This window comes from Typopeltis vanoorti, chromosome 13 (genome assembly GCF_054136105.1).
Source record: "Typopeltis vanoorti isolate ZY-2024b chromosome 13, IOZ_Tvanoo_1.0, whole genome shotgun sequence".
NCBI lineage: Eukaryota > Metazoa > Arthropoda > Arachnida > Uropygi > Thelyphonidae > Typopeltis > Typopeltis vanoorti.
This window is the reverse complement of record NC_143561.1, coordinates 93,431,849-93,447,657: the sequence shown is the minus strand read 5'-3', so window position 1 is coordinate 93,447,657 and position 15,809 is coordinate 93,431,849. Positions and strand designations below refer to the sequence as shown.

Here is a 15,809-nt window from a genome sequence, read left to right as displayed (position 1 = left end):
TATAAAATAGCAAGTGGGGACTGAATCCTGTTTTATCTTTTCTGAGATAATAAATCTACATATTACATTGTCAAAAACACTCCACACACTTGTAAAGATCACAGGTCTATACAATTGATTGCACAATAAAAGAATGAAATTTTGTACAAATAAAACTGTTATTTGGTTTTGCTTTGGTATTTGGCCGCTTCAGCAGTGCTTTTCAATATTTGACCAAATCAGAAGACAGATTCTGCTGGCCAGGCTAAGCAGAAAAATTCTTGTTACATGTGACAAAATAGGGGAAAACCTCCCCTCATCTTGTGCAATGCAAATAGAAGGGTTTCCAAGGCTAATGAGTAAACTTATTCCACATGGCAATTTTTCAAAAAATATCTTTCAGCACTAGCTACCAGCATATTCCTTGAAAGTTATTTTTTTTCAAAAGTCAGAAATATTTATGAAGAAAAACCAGATGTATGCTACTCCAAAAAATGCTGAAAAATTTATTTTCCTACATCATAATTTATCGTGAATTCATTTCGATCATTAAATCCATAAGTATTCTCTATATTTCATAATTTAAAATAAATTCCATTAATGTTTTTGTTATTTGAAGAAATAAGTGTAATATGTTTTTCTGATTTTTATGTTGCATTGTTTTTTTTAATGCGTTGTTCTCTATGAAATTAAATGATAGTTTTATTATGAAATGGAAGAAATTATAAATCTATCTATATTTTATAGCCAAATGTAGAAAGAAAGTGAAGTTTCAAAAATTTACCAGAATGCTTATGAGACCAAGACCGAAATCTGAGTTGCTTTGGCTTATATTATTTAACCAATATGAACTCAATGCATTCAGTAAGTTTTGCTAGCCTGAAATACCAAGCTGAGAATTCAAATTGACCAAGTTCAAAAAAATTTACAAGTGAAAAAGAAAACAATTAACATTGTAATTAAGACATGCCAGAAGGTTAAATTTATCATAAGTGATCTCCAAGTGGGTGCATAATAAAATATTAAACTATACAGCTGAGAAGCATATATTTATATGAAATAAAATAATATAATAGGAAATATTATGGATATATCTGTATTTTATAGCAAAATGTGGAAACAAACAAAAGTAAGAAATGTAGAAAAATTTTCTTTCTTTCAAAAATTTACTAGAAAGCTTATGAGAGGTTATGTTCTTTTAAACTTTGATAAATATTTGAACGTGGTTAGCCTAGTGGTTTGCACTTCGCAACCATATGCCTGGGGAAGGAGTGTCCTAGGTTTGATTCTGTTGACGACATGAGGAGCTTAAGGTACTTCCTCAGCCATAGCAAAGTTAGCTGGTCTTGGGAGTGGACAGCAGGGTTTTTTCCACCAGTTTATCTGGGATTTTACATCCTGCAAGCAGGTAAACCAGCCCCATGAACACTCATGGATTATATGTCATGAACTTTATTGCACTACATTATTGCACTACCCTTAGAGGATGCAGCCGCATTAATTTCATCATGAACTCCTCATTAGGGGACTCTACCCATCCTAAAGGGATGGATGAGATTGATTGATTGATTGATCAATCAATCAAATATTTGAAACTTTTAAGTTTCTTTCTATATTTGACTATAAAATATGAATGGATCTGCCATTTCACTATCTCACTTATTTCAAATTGGAGTATCCCAGCTCTATAGTAAAAAATGTGAAAGATATTATATTTAGGGGAAGCAAAATTTTAATTTTTATGGCTATTTTGCCTATTTTTCTTTAGGAGTTCCCCTTGTATAATGTCACTGGCTTTTTACTTAATTTTTTAAAGCATTATTGAAATATTAGAGACGTAAATACATGAAAAATATAAGGAAGGAATAATTTTGGACATACCATTGTAGGATGTTCTTTTTAGAGCAGCATCAGGCATATAACAATAAACATTTATATATCATTGATGAGGTAAAACAGAAAAGGAGGGGGAGCAGAAATGTGGAAATAGAAAAATGTGGGAGCTAGAATTAAGAATAAAACAAAGATATGTGGAACAAAAATCGAGTTTCCAAGGATGGGCTGAAAATTCTTTGGGAAAAAGGTGAAAGAACACTGTTTAGGGGAAAGGAGAAGGATAGATTATGATGAATTAAGATTAGGGGTAAGAGTAACAGGGTGTGAGCCGTTTTGACTGAGTGTCGTCTTCAGAGCTTGTGGGAAAAGTGGAGGCTATGTTATGTCGGCTTAGTGTTTTTGTCTTGGGTTTATCTGTGTTGTTTTTCATTGGTTGGAATCTTGACCTAATTTTCGTGTTGTGTAGCTTCCAACTCTCAGAGATTATATATGGGTGGTGAATATTTATGGAGTTTTTGTCACATTTTATGGCTACTGTTTCTGATATTCTTAACATTGTTTTGTTTTCCTGTATGTCTACTATAATGGCTTTGTTGATTTTTGGGGTATGTTTCTGTTCAAGAGCATAGGCTGCTATTTCTGTTTTCCCAGTATTTTGTATTTTGTTTTTCTTTTGGTTATTACATTTCTTATTGCTTAAATGTTCTGGGATTGGTATGCCTGCAGTTGCTGGAACACTTCCATGATTGCAACATACCAATCCCAGAACATTATGCAGTGAAGGAAAATAAGAAAGCATACAAGAAAACAAGAAAGTTCCTGGAAAATAAGTCAGCTTGTGCTCTTAGCATGAGCTGACTTATTTTATACACATATTTATTATATACACAGAAAAAAATGTAAGAAAGTGAAGCATTGTGTAAAACAAGGTAACAAAAGTCATGGGAAGACTTGGGTAGGAACGCAGAAAATGAATGTCAGAAAGGTGGCAAAATATTGTGGACGCTATTGAAAAGCTTAGAAATGGAGACAAAAGTACACTAAAGGAATCAGAGATGAATAAAGGTGACATGAAAACTGAAGATAAAGTTATACTAGATGTCTGGAATAATTAATTAGAAAGACTGCTAAACGAAACAAGCAGTGTCAGCATGGTGGTAGAAAACTCCCAACAGGAATGCAGTCAGGAATAGATATCCATACTTGAAGTACAAAAAGTAATCAAAAACCTGAAATGTGGAAAGGCAGCTGGAGTAGATGAAATTTGGCCATAAATGCTCAAATATGGAGGTATACTCATAAAAGTTTTACAGTGGCTGCATTTCATAATTCAGAAGACTTGGTCAGAGGGTCGAATTCTAGATCATCAGACATCTATGACTATAAATATTAATAAAGGGTTAAACCTAAAAATAATAGGGGTGCTTAAGGGTCAAAGCTGTATAACTGAGAGGAGACCTCCACATAGCCTTTAAAGGAATGTGGAGAACCGACCAGGGCTTCTGACCTAATGTCCAATCCTCACCTTCTCGTGGTGCACCCTGTTGGGTATCTACTTTGATACTGAACGAACGAGGATGGGCTGGCAATTTGGGATTTAGCCGACCAAATTGTATTCTTATTGGTCAAACCAAAATAAAAAATGATGGTACAACATGACAAAATTTCATGCCGGCTGGGGCGTCGCCCGGTTAAACAAGGCCCCCGTTGTTTTCGCCAGGGAACCAGGGCGAACAGCGAAAAGTCAGCTACTGGAACAAATCTGAAAACAAACCCCAACTCAACATCACCAGAGTTAAAGATCGGTACTATCAACGTAAGAAGCCTGAATGGCAAAGAAATGGAGCTAGCTGAGGAATTAGATAAGTACCAGATCGACATAATAGGGGTGACTGAAACAAAAAAGACCAAAACTGGTGAGATCTTTCTGAGTGATAAATACAAAATGTTATATTCAGGCAATAACAATCAAGGAAAAGAAGGAGTAGCCATAGTATTCAACACAAAATACGAGGCTAATCTTCTTGAATGGCAGTCAGTCTCAAGTAGAGTAATGTGGGCAAATATGAGAATGGGGAACTGGACAATGAGACTTATCTGTGCCTATCGTCCCACAGAAGGTTCTACTAAGGTAGAAGTGGAGGAATTTTTTGAGGCTTTAGAAAAAGCAACTGACACAATGAAAAAGGAAAAGTTGGTCCTTGTTGGGGATCTAAATAGTAGAGTAGGAAATGATTGTGAGACATACAAAAATATTTTGGGAAAATTTGGAGAAAAGAGCAAAGCTAATAATAATGGCAAATATCTGTTGGATTTCTGCTCAGGACATGGACTGGTTATTACTAACACCATGTTCCAACATAAAAATGTGCACAAATTCACATGGAGAGAAGAGGCTAGGAATAAGAAAAGTCTCATTGACTATGTTATTGTTGATAGTGATGTTTTCTCCCTGGTGCAGGACACCAGAGTGTACAGAGGATTTGAAATTGGAAGTGATCACTATTTAGTCTTGAGCAGGATAAAATTGAATTTCATATTGAAAAGAATAACATGTAAGAAAGTTTTAAAGCGAATAAAAGTTGAGCAGCTCTCAGATGTAAACTGTAGACTAAAATACAGAAATATTATTGAAAAGAAAATGAAAGAGTTTGAGAACAGGAATCAAACCTTGGAGATTCAGTGGCAAACTCTGAAGGAAACATTGACTGATTCTGCCAGAGAGGCATGTGGTGAGGTTGTGTGCAAAGATAAAAAAATCAGAACTCCCTGGTGGACACAGGAAGTTAAAGAGGCAGTGAAGGAAAAGAAGAAAGCATATCAAAAGTTCCTGGCAAATAAGTCAGCTTTTACTCTTACAGAATACAGAGACAAATGTAAGAAAGCTAAACAGTGTGTAAAACTAGCTAAACAAAAGTCATGGGAGGACTTTGGCAAGAATATAGAAAATAAATATCAAGAAGGTGGCAAAATATTCTGGAGGTTGTTGAAGAAGCTTAGGAATGGAGGAAAGAGTGCTGTAAAAGGAATTAGGGATGATAAAGGTGAAATGAAAACAGGAGAAAAAGATATCCTTGAAGTATGGAGTAATTACTTTGAAAAACTGCTAAATGAAACAAGCAGTGATGACAGCACAGTGATAAAAAACACTGACCAGGCATGCAGTCAGGAATACATATCCATACTTGAAGTAGAAAAAGCCATCAAAGGCTTGAAATGTGGAAAGGCAGCAGGAGTAGATAATATTCGACCAGAAATGCTGAAGTATGGTGGTATAAGAGTCTTACAGTGGCTGCACTGCATAGTTCAGAAAGCCTGGACAGAGGGACGAATTCCCGATGATTGGAGTAGAGCTCTCATAGTACCCATATATAAAAAGGGAAATAAAACTGAATGTGAGAATTACAGAGGTATTTCCCTACTGAGTGTTCCTGGCAAGATCTATGCAAGTATACTTGAGAAACGGTTGAGAAGAATTGTGGAAGAAAAGCTTGGTGAAGAACAAGCTGGATTCAGGCCAAATAGAGGCTGTCAGGATCAGATCTTCACTTTACGACAAATAGTCGAGAAAGCATGGGAATATAACAAAGATCTGTATTTAAGTTTTGTCGATTTGGAAAAGGCATATGACAAGGTGCCAAGAGAGAAGCTATTCAATACGCTGCAGTTATATGGTGTCAATGGGGCATTATATCAAGCAATACTTAGTCTTTATTTGAGTTGTGAGTCAGCAGTTAGAATTGAAGGAAGTACAGGAAGATGGTTTAATGTTAAATCTGGTGTGAGACAAGGATGTACATTATCCCCTCTGTTATTCATTATCTATATGGATCACATTATGAAGGAATGTGGTATTAAACCTGATATCAAAATTGGAGATGTTAATGTCAGCTCTTTGCTTTATGCGGATGATGTTATACTTCTAAATAAATCCGCTACAAGTCTGCAAGATTCTCTGACTAAATTGAATAGCTGTTGTAATAGATATGGTATGAAGGTCAGCAATAAAAAGACAATGAAAATAGGCAGAATCATTGAAAATGTCAACTGTGTTGTGAATGGAGAACCTGTGGAACAAGTAAAACATTTCAGCTACTTAGGCACAATTTTTACTGAAGATGGTAAACTAAATATAGAAATAGACAACAGAATCAGCAAAGCTGGTATCGTGGGAAGTCAATTGAATAAATTCATATGGAATAAGAAAGAAATTAGTCGGAACACTAAATTAGCTGTATACAAGACTGTGTTCAAACCAATTTTAACTTATGGATCTGAGAGCTGGGTCAGAAGTAAAACACTTGACCAAAGACTAGAGACCGCAGATATGAGAGTCCTGAGAAAGATTAGAGGCGTGAACAGATGGCATCAATGGCAATATCATATTAAAAATGAGGATATTAGGAAAGAACTTGACATTGTCAGCATCCAGGAATGCGTTAGCAGAGCTAATCTCAGATGGTATGGTCACTTAAATAGAATGGGAGAGGAAAGATTAGCAAAACAAGTGTTCTCTGCCAGGTTGGCAGGAAAACGACCCAGAGGAAGACCAAGATATAGGTGGATTGATACGGTACAAAGTGCCTTAGATGATAGAAATATAAGATCTGATAATGTTGGAGTCTTGACAAGTAACAGACTGATTTGGAGGAAAATTGTAGATAGGAAGTTAGTAATGATGTAATTTTTTCATGTAGTACTGTCATATCCTGTACACCCCTTGAGGGTACATGGCAGGAATTTGATGATGATGAACCTAAAAATAATAAAAATTTAAGCAACCACCTCTGGACATTTGGATGAGGAGATAGAGAAATTCAAGAAGAATTAGAAGATTGTTTAAGATTAAATCCGAATAAATGGACGATAGTAATGGGAGATTATTATTATTATTATTGCCTGACACCTCCAGGGAGTCCAAAGACTCATTGAGGGAGGGTACCTACTCTACAACTCTCCGTCTCCACTACTCAAATGAATGAATTATAGCGAACTACATCATCTACACCAACACCATCTACTGCCCATCATCACCACTAGTGGTGGTGTTTTTTTTTGTTTTTTTTTTTAAACAGACAACCCACAAACATCCATGCTTATGGCAGGATTTGAACCCACCTTTTGGCTGGAGAGAGTGAATATGCTAACCACTTGGCCAATCAAAAATAACGAAACCAATAGAGGAGAGTTTGGTATTGGAGATAGAAATGAAAGAGGAGAAAGGCTAGTAAGATTTGCAGAAAGTCAGGGTCGATTTATAATGAATATATTCTATAAAAAGAAAAAGGCACGATAATGGATATGGCAATTGCCTGATGGTATTACAGATAATGAATAGACTATTTTGAATAACAGAAAATAATTAATAGAGGATATATCAGTAATAATTAAGATATATTTTGATAGTGACCATAGAATGGTCAGAGCTAAAATCAAATTAAACAATAGAAAAAATAGGAGAGAAACAAAAAGAACTGGTGTTAAAATAGATAACAAAATGATTAGAACACAGTACAAAAATTTGAAAAGATTTTCACAGAAAAACTTATTTCAAACAAAGAACATCTAAACCATACACAAAGAATGGAAAACATGATATCATCAATAGAGAAATCTAATAGAGAAATTATAAAAACATGGCAAAAAAGTAAAGTAAGAACTAATACATTAAGTCAAAATACTAAAGACTTAATTAAGAAAAGAGAAGAATTGAGAAGGAAAACACACAAAGCCATAACATCAATAAAGTAAAAGAAATTTTAGAAAAGAATAAATCATTGAAAGTAATAAGGAAAATAATAAGGGAAAGAACTGGAATACATGTCTCAAAAATAAAAACAAGGAGATAAAGTATCAAAGAAATGAAACGATGAAAATATGTGAAGACTTTTACACCAAGATGTATGAAGATATTTATCTTGAACCCACTGAAAATAAGAGACCTCCAGAAGCCTAGAGTCAGGAACTCATCGAGAGAGGCCATACTATTTGCCCAAGCTGTCATAGTTGTTCTTGAATTCGTTCATGCCCCCTCCCTTCTTGACAGCATTCATTCTACACTTCCATGGATGCCTTTGTGCCCTTTTCCCACTCCTCCATAAAATGAAAAATTCCATCTACTAAAATTCTGTATGACTCTTTCAGAAGCAAGTCTCAATTATATCACCCTTCTTTCTCCTGTTTGCTAGTGTCTGCAGGCTACAAATTCTTAATCTGTCTTCATAATGTGTATTCCACAATCCTGATATCATTTTTTACAATCTCCTTTGCACTCTCTCCACTGTATCAGAATCACCATGGAACCCAAGAGACCAGGTCTGCATGCAATAGTCCAAGTGAGGTCTTGTCAAGGCCTTATATAAAAAGGCAAAATTACTTCCTTATTTTTATATGCCATTATTGCCATTATATATTTGAGAATACACACACACACACACACACACACACACACACACACACACACACACACACACACACACACACACACACATATATATCAGAGAATAATTGCCATTATTCTCCGAGTTATATTTACAATTTTTTTTAAATGATCCTGACCAAGACATTATGCAGATGATGTTATACTTCTGAATAAATCCAGTAGAAGTCTGCAAGATTCCCTGACTAAATTGAATAACTGCTGTAATAAATTTGGTATGAAAATCAGCAATAAAAAGACAAAGACAATGAAAATAGGCAGAAGCACTGAAAATATCAACTGCATTGTGAATGGAGAACCTATGGAACGAGTAAAACATTTCAGCTACTTAGGCATGATTTTTAGTGAAGATAGTAAATTAAATATGGAAATAGACAACAGAATCAACAAAGCTAGTGTGGTAGGAAGTGAACTGAATAAATTTATATGGAATAAGAGAGAAATTAGTCAAAACACTAAATTAGCTGTATACAAGACAGTGTATATACAAGACAATGGATCTGAGAGCTGAGTTACAAATAAAAGACTTGATCAAGGACTAGAGACAGCTCTAATATGAAAGTTCTAAGAAAGATTAGTGAAATGAACAGATGGCATCAATGGCAGTATCACATTAAAAATGAGGATATTAGGAAAGAATTCACAGTTGTTAGCATTCAGGAATATGTTAGTAGAACTAACCCCAGGTGGTGGTCACTTAAACAGAATGGGAGAGGAAAGATTAGGAAAACAAGTGTTCTTTGCCAGGTTGACAGGAAAAAAACCCAGAAGAAGATGATCAAGATGTAGATGGATTGATCTCACAATACTTGTAAAAACCTGTCTGTTTTCAATAGAACTAAATGTAGAAAACTTGTGTGTGCCAATGCGAGGCATGCTTTCTGATCCTTAACGAAAGCTATTGGGCGTAACTTTTGCCCATCTGTGCTTTCAACTTCTTTCTCATCCAAATGGTAGTATTACAACATCACCTAAAGATACGACTGATCTTCTGGCATCATTCTTCTCATCCAACTCCTACATAGATCATCATCAAATTTCTTATATGTATCTTTAGGGGGGGGGGGTACAGGATAATTCTGATAGTACTATATGAAAAAAATTACACCATTACTAACTTCCAATCAATAATCTTTCTACAAATTAATCAAGACTCTGATATTATCAGATCTTATATTTCTGTCTTTTAAGATCTGATGATATTGGAGTCTTGACAGATATCAAATTAATTTGTAGAAAAATTATTGATTGGAAGTTAGTAATGGTGTAATTTTTTCTTGTAGTACTATCAGAATTATCCTACCCCCCCCCCCCCAAAAAAAGGTACATATAAGGAATTTGATGATGATCTATGTAGGAGTTGGATGAGAAGAATGATGCCAGAAGATCGCCGTATTTTTAGGTGATGTTGTAATACTACCATTTGGATGAGAAAGAGGTGAAACTACAGATAGATAAAAGGTATGCCCAATAGCTTTTGTGAAGGATCAGAAAGCATGCCTCTTATTGGCACACACAAGTTTTCTATATTTAGTCCTATTGAAAAGAGACAGGTTTTGTAATACTGGTTTTACAAGTATTGTGAGATTCAGTGTACGCTGAAAGTGAATTAGGGATTCTTATCTCAAGCCACTCCTGATGAGCATTTTTTTTTTTCCCCCTGCCCTGGCACATCTTTTGGAAACCCATGGTTTAGATATAGGATAGGAATTTGAACAGAACAAGAAGAGAAAACCTCTATTCTTGCATGGATAATTTCTATAACAAGGTCACAACAAGTATCTGAAGAATGGAAACAGTAGCGTGAAACCTGGAAAAGAGGAGTAAAAATCATGGAGATCTTCATACTTGGTATTGTTATAATGCCAAACTACACAAGGTAGTGAATGGCTGAGAGGAATAATTAAATTTCTGGTAACGAGAGCAAGAATAAGAGCTGTTGCTTTCAAGAGTTTGTGAAAAGCTCTTGCTTTTCACAAAAAAACTCTCTATCAAGGTATACAAAAGTATCAAACAAACCACTCTTCTTCACAAATATTTTCACAATGAATATGTTTTAAGACATAAAATATTTGTATTGAATTATAATTGATTCTCAAGTTTTTACTATGGTTTGCATGTGTAATACCCTAGAGATGTGCTTCTCATTACAGTAGATATGCCAAAAGGCAGCTTTAAAAAAAAAGTTAATAAATAAACAATTTGTCACAAGACAATTAGATGGAATAAAGCAATCCACAAATAACAATTCGTTTAAAGACAATTCAGCAAAAAAGTTATTTATCAAAATGGCAATTCAACAACAACAAAAGCAATTAATCAAAGACAAGTAATCAAAATGAAGATTTGATTTTAACTCAAAGGAAACAGTCCTCAAAAATGAATTAAAAGGCAATTTCATCAAAACATCAATGTTAAAATCTAACCTAATAAAATATGAAGTATAATTTGTTATTCATTGAGACAGTATGCAATGAAAATTTCATAGTTATATGATGTGTTTTAATTAACATGTAAGCAAACATTAGGAAAAACAGTAAATAACATATCTTCAATGAGCATCTTCAACATGACGTGAAACATCAGAACAATAGCATGATATTGCTCAACAAAAAGATAACAATGTAGATGTAGATTTAAATCACGAGTCGCATTAGTCACATTGTTTAATTATAATCAAGTTCCAATAAAGTTAACTAAAAGATACACACAAAAATTTTAACATTAATGACCATTGTTGATCAACTATTTTCCATAATGGAGATAACTTTTGCTTTTTCCAGCAAACTCTGTGTGTGGTAATAGCATGCTGTACAAACTTGTGGGTGCATAGTATTTGATAGTATTTTTATGTTCCTCACAATGCAAAACTACAATCTTCCAGAATAGCCAAAGTAAAATAAACCACGGCTCATGAGATATGGCAAACATGGGAATATGAGCAAAGCAAGTTTATCCTTCATAGAATCTAAAAATCAAAGAATGCTTAGCACCATGTCAAAATTCAACCTAAATGTTGGGCATTCTGATTATCTTGGTAACATGTACAGATAGACTTCAGATATAAGGAATAGGCACAATAACTCTCAGCAATTGAGGTGGAGTGGTCCTACCTCTGTTGATGAAATTAAAACTGAAATCTCTAAATCAAAAAGTTTGTTAGAGCAAGTGAGCTATAATATTGTTCTCAAGTTACTTTTCGTTTGGAGGTGATAATGGAAAAACATGAGTAGGAAAAATCTTTCATCTCCATCTAAGGTTGAGGAACTCAGCTCGGACAGAATAAGCTCAGATAAAGTTTGCATTTTGCCTCAATCTTTCTAAGTGACATGTTTTCATACCTTCACAATGAAGGTGTTCTTATTAAAATAAAAATAAATAAATAAAACTTCTTTATAATGAAGTAATTTTATAAGCAACACTTCATTCATGAAAATACCACTTACCCAACTTTTCAACCTTGATTACTTCAGCACCTAGGTCTCCTAAAATCATTGTACAGAATGGACCAGCTAAAATTCTTTGAAAAATTTAATAAATCATTGAGTTGTTATAAGAATTTAATAATTCAAATACAATAATTTTTTTTTCTGAAGGTGTTAAGAGTTAAATACCAAAACTATTGTGTGTGTAGCCTTCATTAGTCAAGAACATTTACATGAATGCATAAACATGCAGAACATTTGGAACAATTAGAAATAATTTTTAAAAAAAATAACATCAGTCTCTTTTATATAACTGCACAACAGTTGTCACCTTTGTTAGTCCTTACTATTTTGCCTACTAGTTTGTTTATTTACACCTGAAGATATCCTGTGCAAATTGGGATGAAACGTTGTGTTACTAAGTAAATAAATGCTATCAACTTATTCTGGTGTTCTGCCTTATAAACTTTAAGCAAATATTCGTGAACTGGCAAAGTTTACACACACACACACACAGAGGTTTACTTCATATTTGCTAACCTTAACTTTCCACTTATAAAACAACATCTCTTCTTATGGATGGTCAAATGGATAGAGCCACTGATTCGCCAACATGATGCAGAAATTGTTGATTCAAATCCTACTAAATAACATATAACATACATATTTGTAAAAGTGTAAAAGTCAAGTTGTTATATAATTCTGATTCAACTGTGACAACTTGCATATGCAGCCTAAACTGGCAAGAAAACAATTGTGTTTTATCACCATAACAAGTTTCACTTCTTATCTAATAACTGAACCACCTATGGAATTAAAAGTTTTCGGTTTTTTTGGTTGAACATACCATAAGAGTTTCCTAATTAATGCAGTGTTCTCGTATTATAGCTGGATTGGAAAATTAACACAAGTAGTCCAATATATCGCAGGGCAATCAGAGATGCTACTGATATTCAGCACTTACAAAATGATTTGAATAGGCTGGAAATTTGGGCAAACGAAAATGGCTATCAGTTTAATATTAGTAAGTGTAAAGTTATGCACTTTGGTATGATGAGATTTCCAGTGGCATATTATATTAGCATGGTTATGCTACAAGAAACTGAGAGGACAAGGGATCTTTCGACAACTCAAAAGATAATTGCAATGCTGAAACGAACGTTCACATGTAAAGATAAGGATGTCATTTTGCCTCTTTACAAGGTCTTGATAAGACCTCACTTGGACTATTGTGAGCAAGTCTGGTCTCCTGGTTTCCATGGTGATTCTGATATATTGGAGAAAGAGAGTACAAAGGAGAGTGTTAAAATAATATCAGGATTGTGGAATACTGATTATGAAGACAAATTGAGACTTTGCAGACTGCAGACACTAGCAAACAGAGAAAGAGCAGGTGATATGATTGAGACTAACAAACTTTTGAATATAATGGTCATACAGGATTTCAAATGATGAAATTTTTAAATTTATGGAGGGTGGGGAAAGGACGAGAGGGCATCCTTGGAAGCTGAGAATGAAGGCCGCCAAGAAGGGTGTGAGGACTAGATTTTTCTCTCAGAGGGTGGTGCATGATTGGAATGGATTGCCATTGGATGTTGTGAGTGCAAGCAGTGTGAATGAATTCAAGAATAAGTATGATAACTGGTACATGTAGTATGTGGCCTCCCTCAATGAGTCTCTGACTCCTTGGAGGTCTCTCTTAATAATAATAATAATTTTCTTCAAATTTTCCCAAAACATTTCTATATGTATGGTAATCATTTCCTACTCTGTTGTTTAGATCTCCAACAAGGATCAATTTTTCCTTTTTCATTGAACCAGCTGCCTTCTCCAATGGCTGAAAATATTCCTCCAGTTCTTCCTTGGTAGAACCTTCCGAGTCCATAAGCACAAATAAGTCTCATTGTCCAATTCCCCATTCTGATACTTGCCAACATCACTCTACTTGATATTGCCTGCCATTCAAGATGGTTATCCTCATATTTAGTGTTGAATGCTATAGCTGCTCCCTCTTTTCCCTGATTATTATTGCCTAAATATAACATTTTGTATTTGTTGCTTAGAAAGATCTCACCTGTTTTTGTCTTCTTTGTTTCAGTGATGTCTATTATGTCGATCTGGTACTCCAATTCTTCTGCTAGTTCCATTTCTTTTCCATTGATGTGTCTTATGCTAATAGTACCAATCTTGAACTCTGTTGATGTTGAGTTGGGATGTGTTCTCAAATTTGTTCCAGAATCTGACTTTGCACTGTTCACCCATGATTCCCTGATAAAAACAATGGGGACTTTGTTTAACTGGGCACCACCCCAGCTGATAGTACTAATCTTGAACTCTGTTGATGTTGAGTTGGGATGTGTTCTAAGATTTATTCAAGTATCTGACTTTGCACTGTTCACCCCTGATTCCCTGACAAAAACAATGGGGATCTTGTTTAACTGGGCATCACCCCAGCTGGCATGAAATTCTGTCATGTCATACCATCAATTTACATTGTGGTTTAACACATCTAAACATTTTTTTCTTTCAATTTATTCTTTCTTTCCAAGATAATTAATGACATAATTTATAAATGTTTCAATAATAAAACTGAAGCTGTGAGTATTATAAATTAATAAATTATATGATCATAAGGCATCATTATGTAGAATTAATTTTGACAAAAATACTGAAGGGGGGGGGGGGGCATTTCTGTTTAGAGTGTCTGCTAATTAATCAACTGGATTAAAATGAAACAAGAAATGATTGATGGATACTGCTTCTGACCCAGAAGTCACAATGAAGAGTCAGAAGCAGCATACATCGATCATTTGTTGTTTCATTTTAATTCATTAAAATTAGACAATTTTAATGGATTAAAATTTAATGGATTAACATTAAAATGAGACAATTTTAATCCATTAAAATGAGAAAATGAGAACACTCCCCAGGAGTGTTCCTCATTTTCTTTCTCTCATTAGCAGTGAGATTAATGTAAGCTTTCAGCATTTTGCTGCAATAAAGAAGATTATTATCTAGGATTTCTAACACAGTTTATTTTAGAAATGGCAATGAGTATTAATAGGAGTAATATCTTGGACTTTATTTTTTTTTTAAATTCATATCTCACACCATCAGCACAATGTTATATTCATGACCAAGGGCTTCCATGATAAATACCATGACTTCAATTACAAATTCCAATTTGCCTAAGTATCTGTCATACTTAAAGCACGTAACCTCCACTGAAAGGATGTACTTGGTAGAATTTTTTAAGATGCAAAATATTCTTAAAATTTACTATAATGAAAGACAGTATGCACTCTCAATGGAGAAAATGTCTTGCACATAGCAGACACTTAAAGAAAAGTCAGCTTTCAACACAATAAACCTCATTAGAACCAAAGAATTAGCTTGCTGTGGTGAATCCAAAACTTTTTATAGTAAATTCTTTATAATGGTAATTACTATACTGAAAGCTGAGTGCAGTATGGACCAGAGTAGGCATATGACATTTTGGCACTTCCTCAATTTAAATTATTGCACACTATATGTGAATTAAAAACTAATTTTTATTTATGCTTTTAAATAAAGTCTAAATAAGCATTATTATATGCATTTTGTTTATGAAAAATAAGCACCTTCCTCTTAATGTGGTAAGTAAGTGAACCTCTCATAACTTGGTTTTCTATAAAACCTAATTAATGCTTTGACAGGACAGTTAATCCTATCTACATGGCTATCAAGTATTCTCACACCAGTTTCTCTCTTTTCTGGGATAAAAAACCTAAGCTTCCAGGAGGAGGACCCCTGCCAGCTTTTTATTATTAAGAGAGGCCTCCAGGGTGTCAGCAACTCAACAAGGGAGACCATACTATTTGCACCAGCTGTCATACCCATTCTTGAATTCATTCATGCTACTTGCACACACAACACTCAACGACAATCCATTCCAATCACACACCACTCTATCCCTCATCCCATCCTTGACAGCATTCATTCTCAACTTCCAACAATGCCTTTTGAATCCTTTCCCGACCATTCAGAAAATGAAAAATTCCATCTACTAAATTCTGTATAACCCTTTAAGAAGTTTGTAAGTCTCAATCATATCACCCCTCTTTCTAATGTTTGCTAGTGTCTGCAGCCCA

The 15,809-nt window shown here is 34.4% G+C and overlaps 1 protein-coding gene across 1 annotated transcript in view; it reads right to left on the bottom strand.

The window, feature by feature from the left end:
- Positions 1 to 15,809, bottom strand: part of LOC150100374 (succinyl-CoA:glutarate CoA-transferase) — a 152,517-nt gene that overhangs the window by 121,641 nt on the left and 15,067 nt on the right. Inside the window, exon 3 of the mRNA XM_090402297.1 lies at positions 11,701 to 11,774. Within this exon, the coding sequence (XP_090258423.1) occupies positions 11,701 to 11,774 (74 nt within the window). The remainder of the gene's footprint in view (positions 1 to 11,700; positions 11,775 to 15,809) is intronic.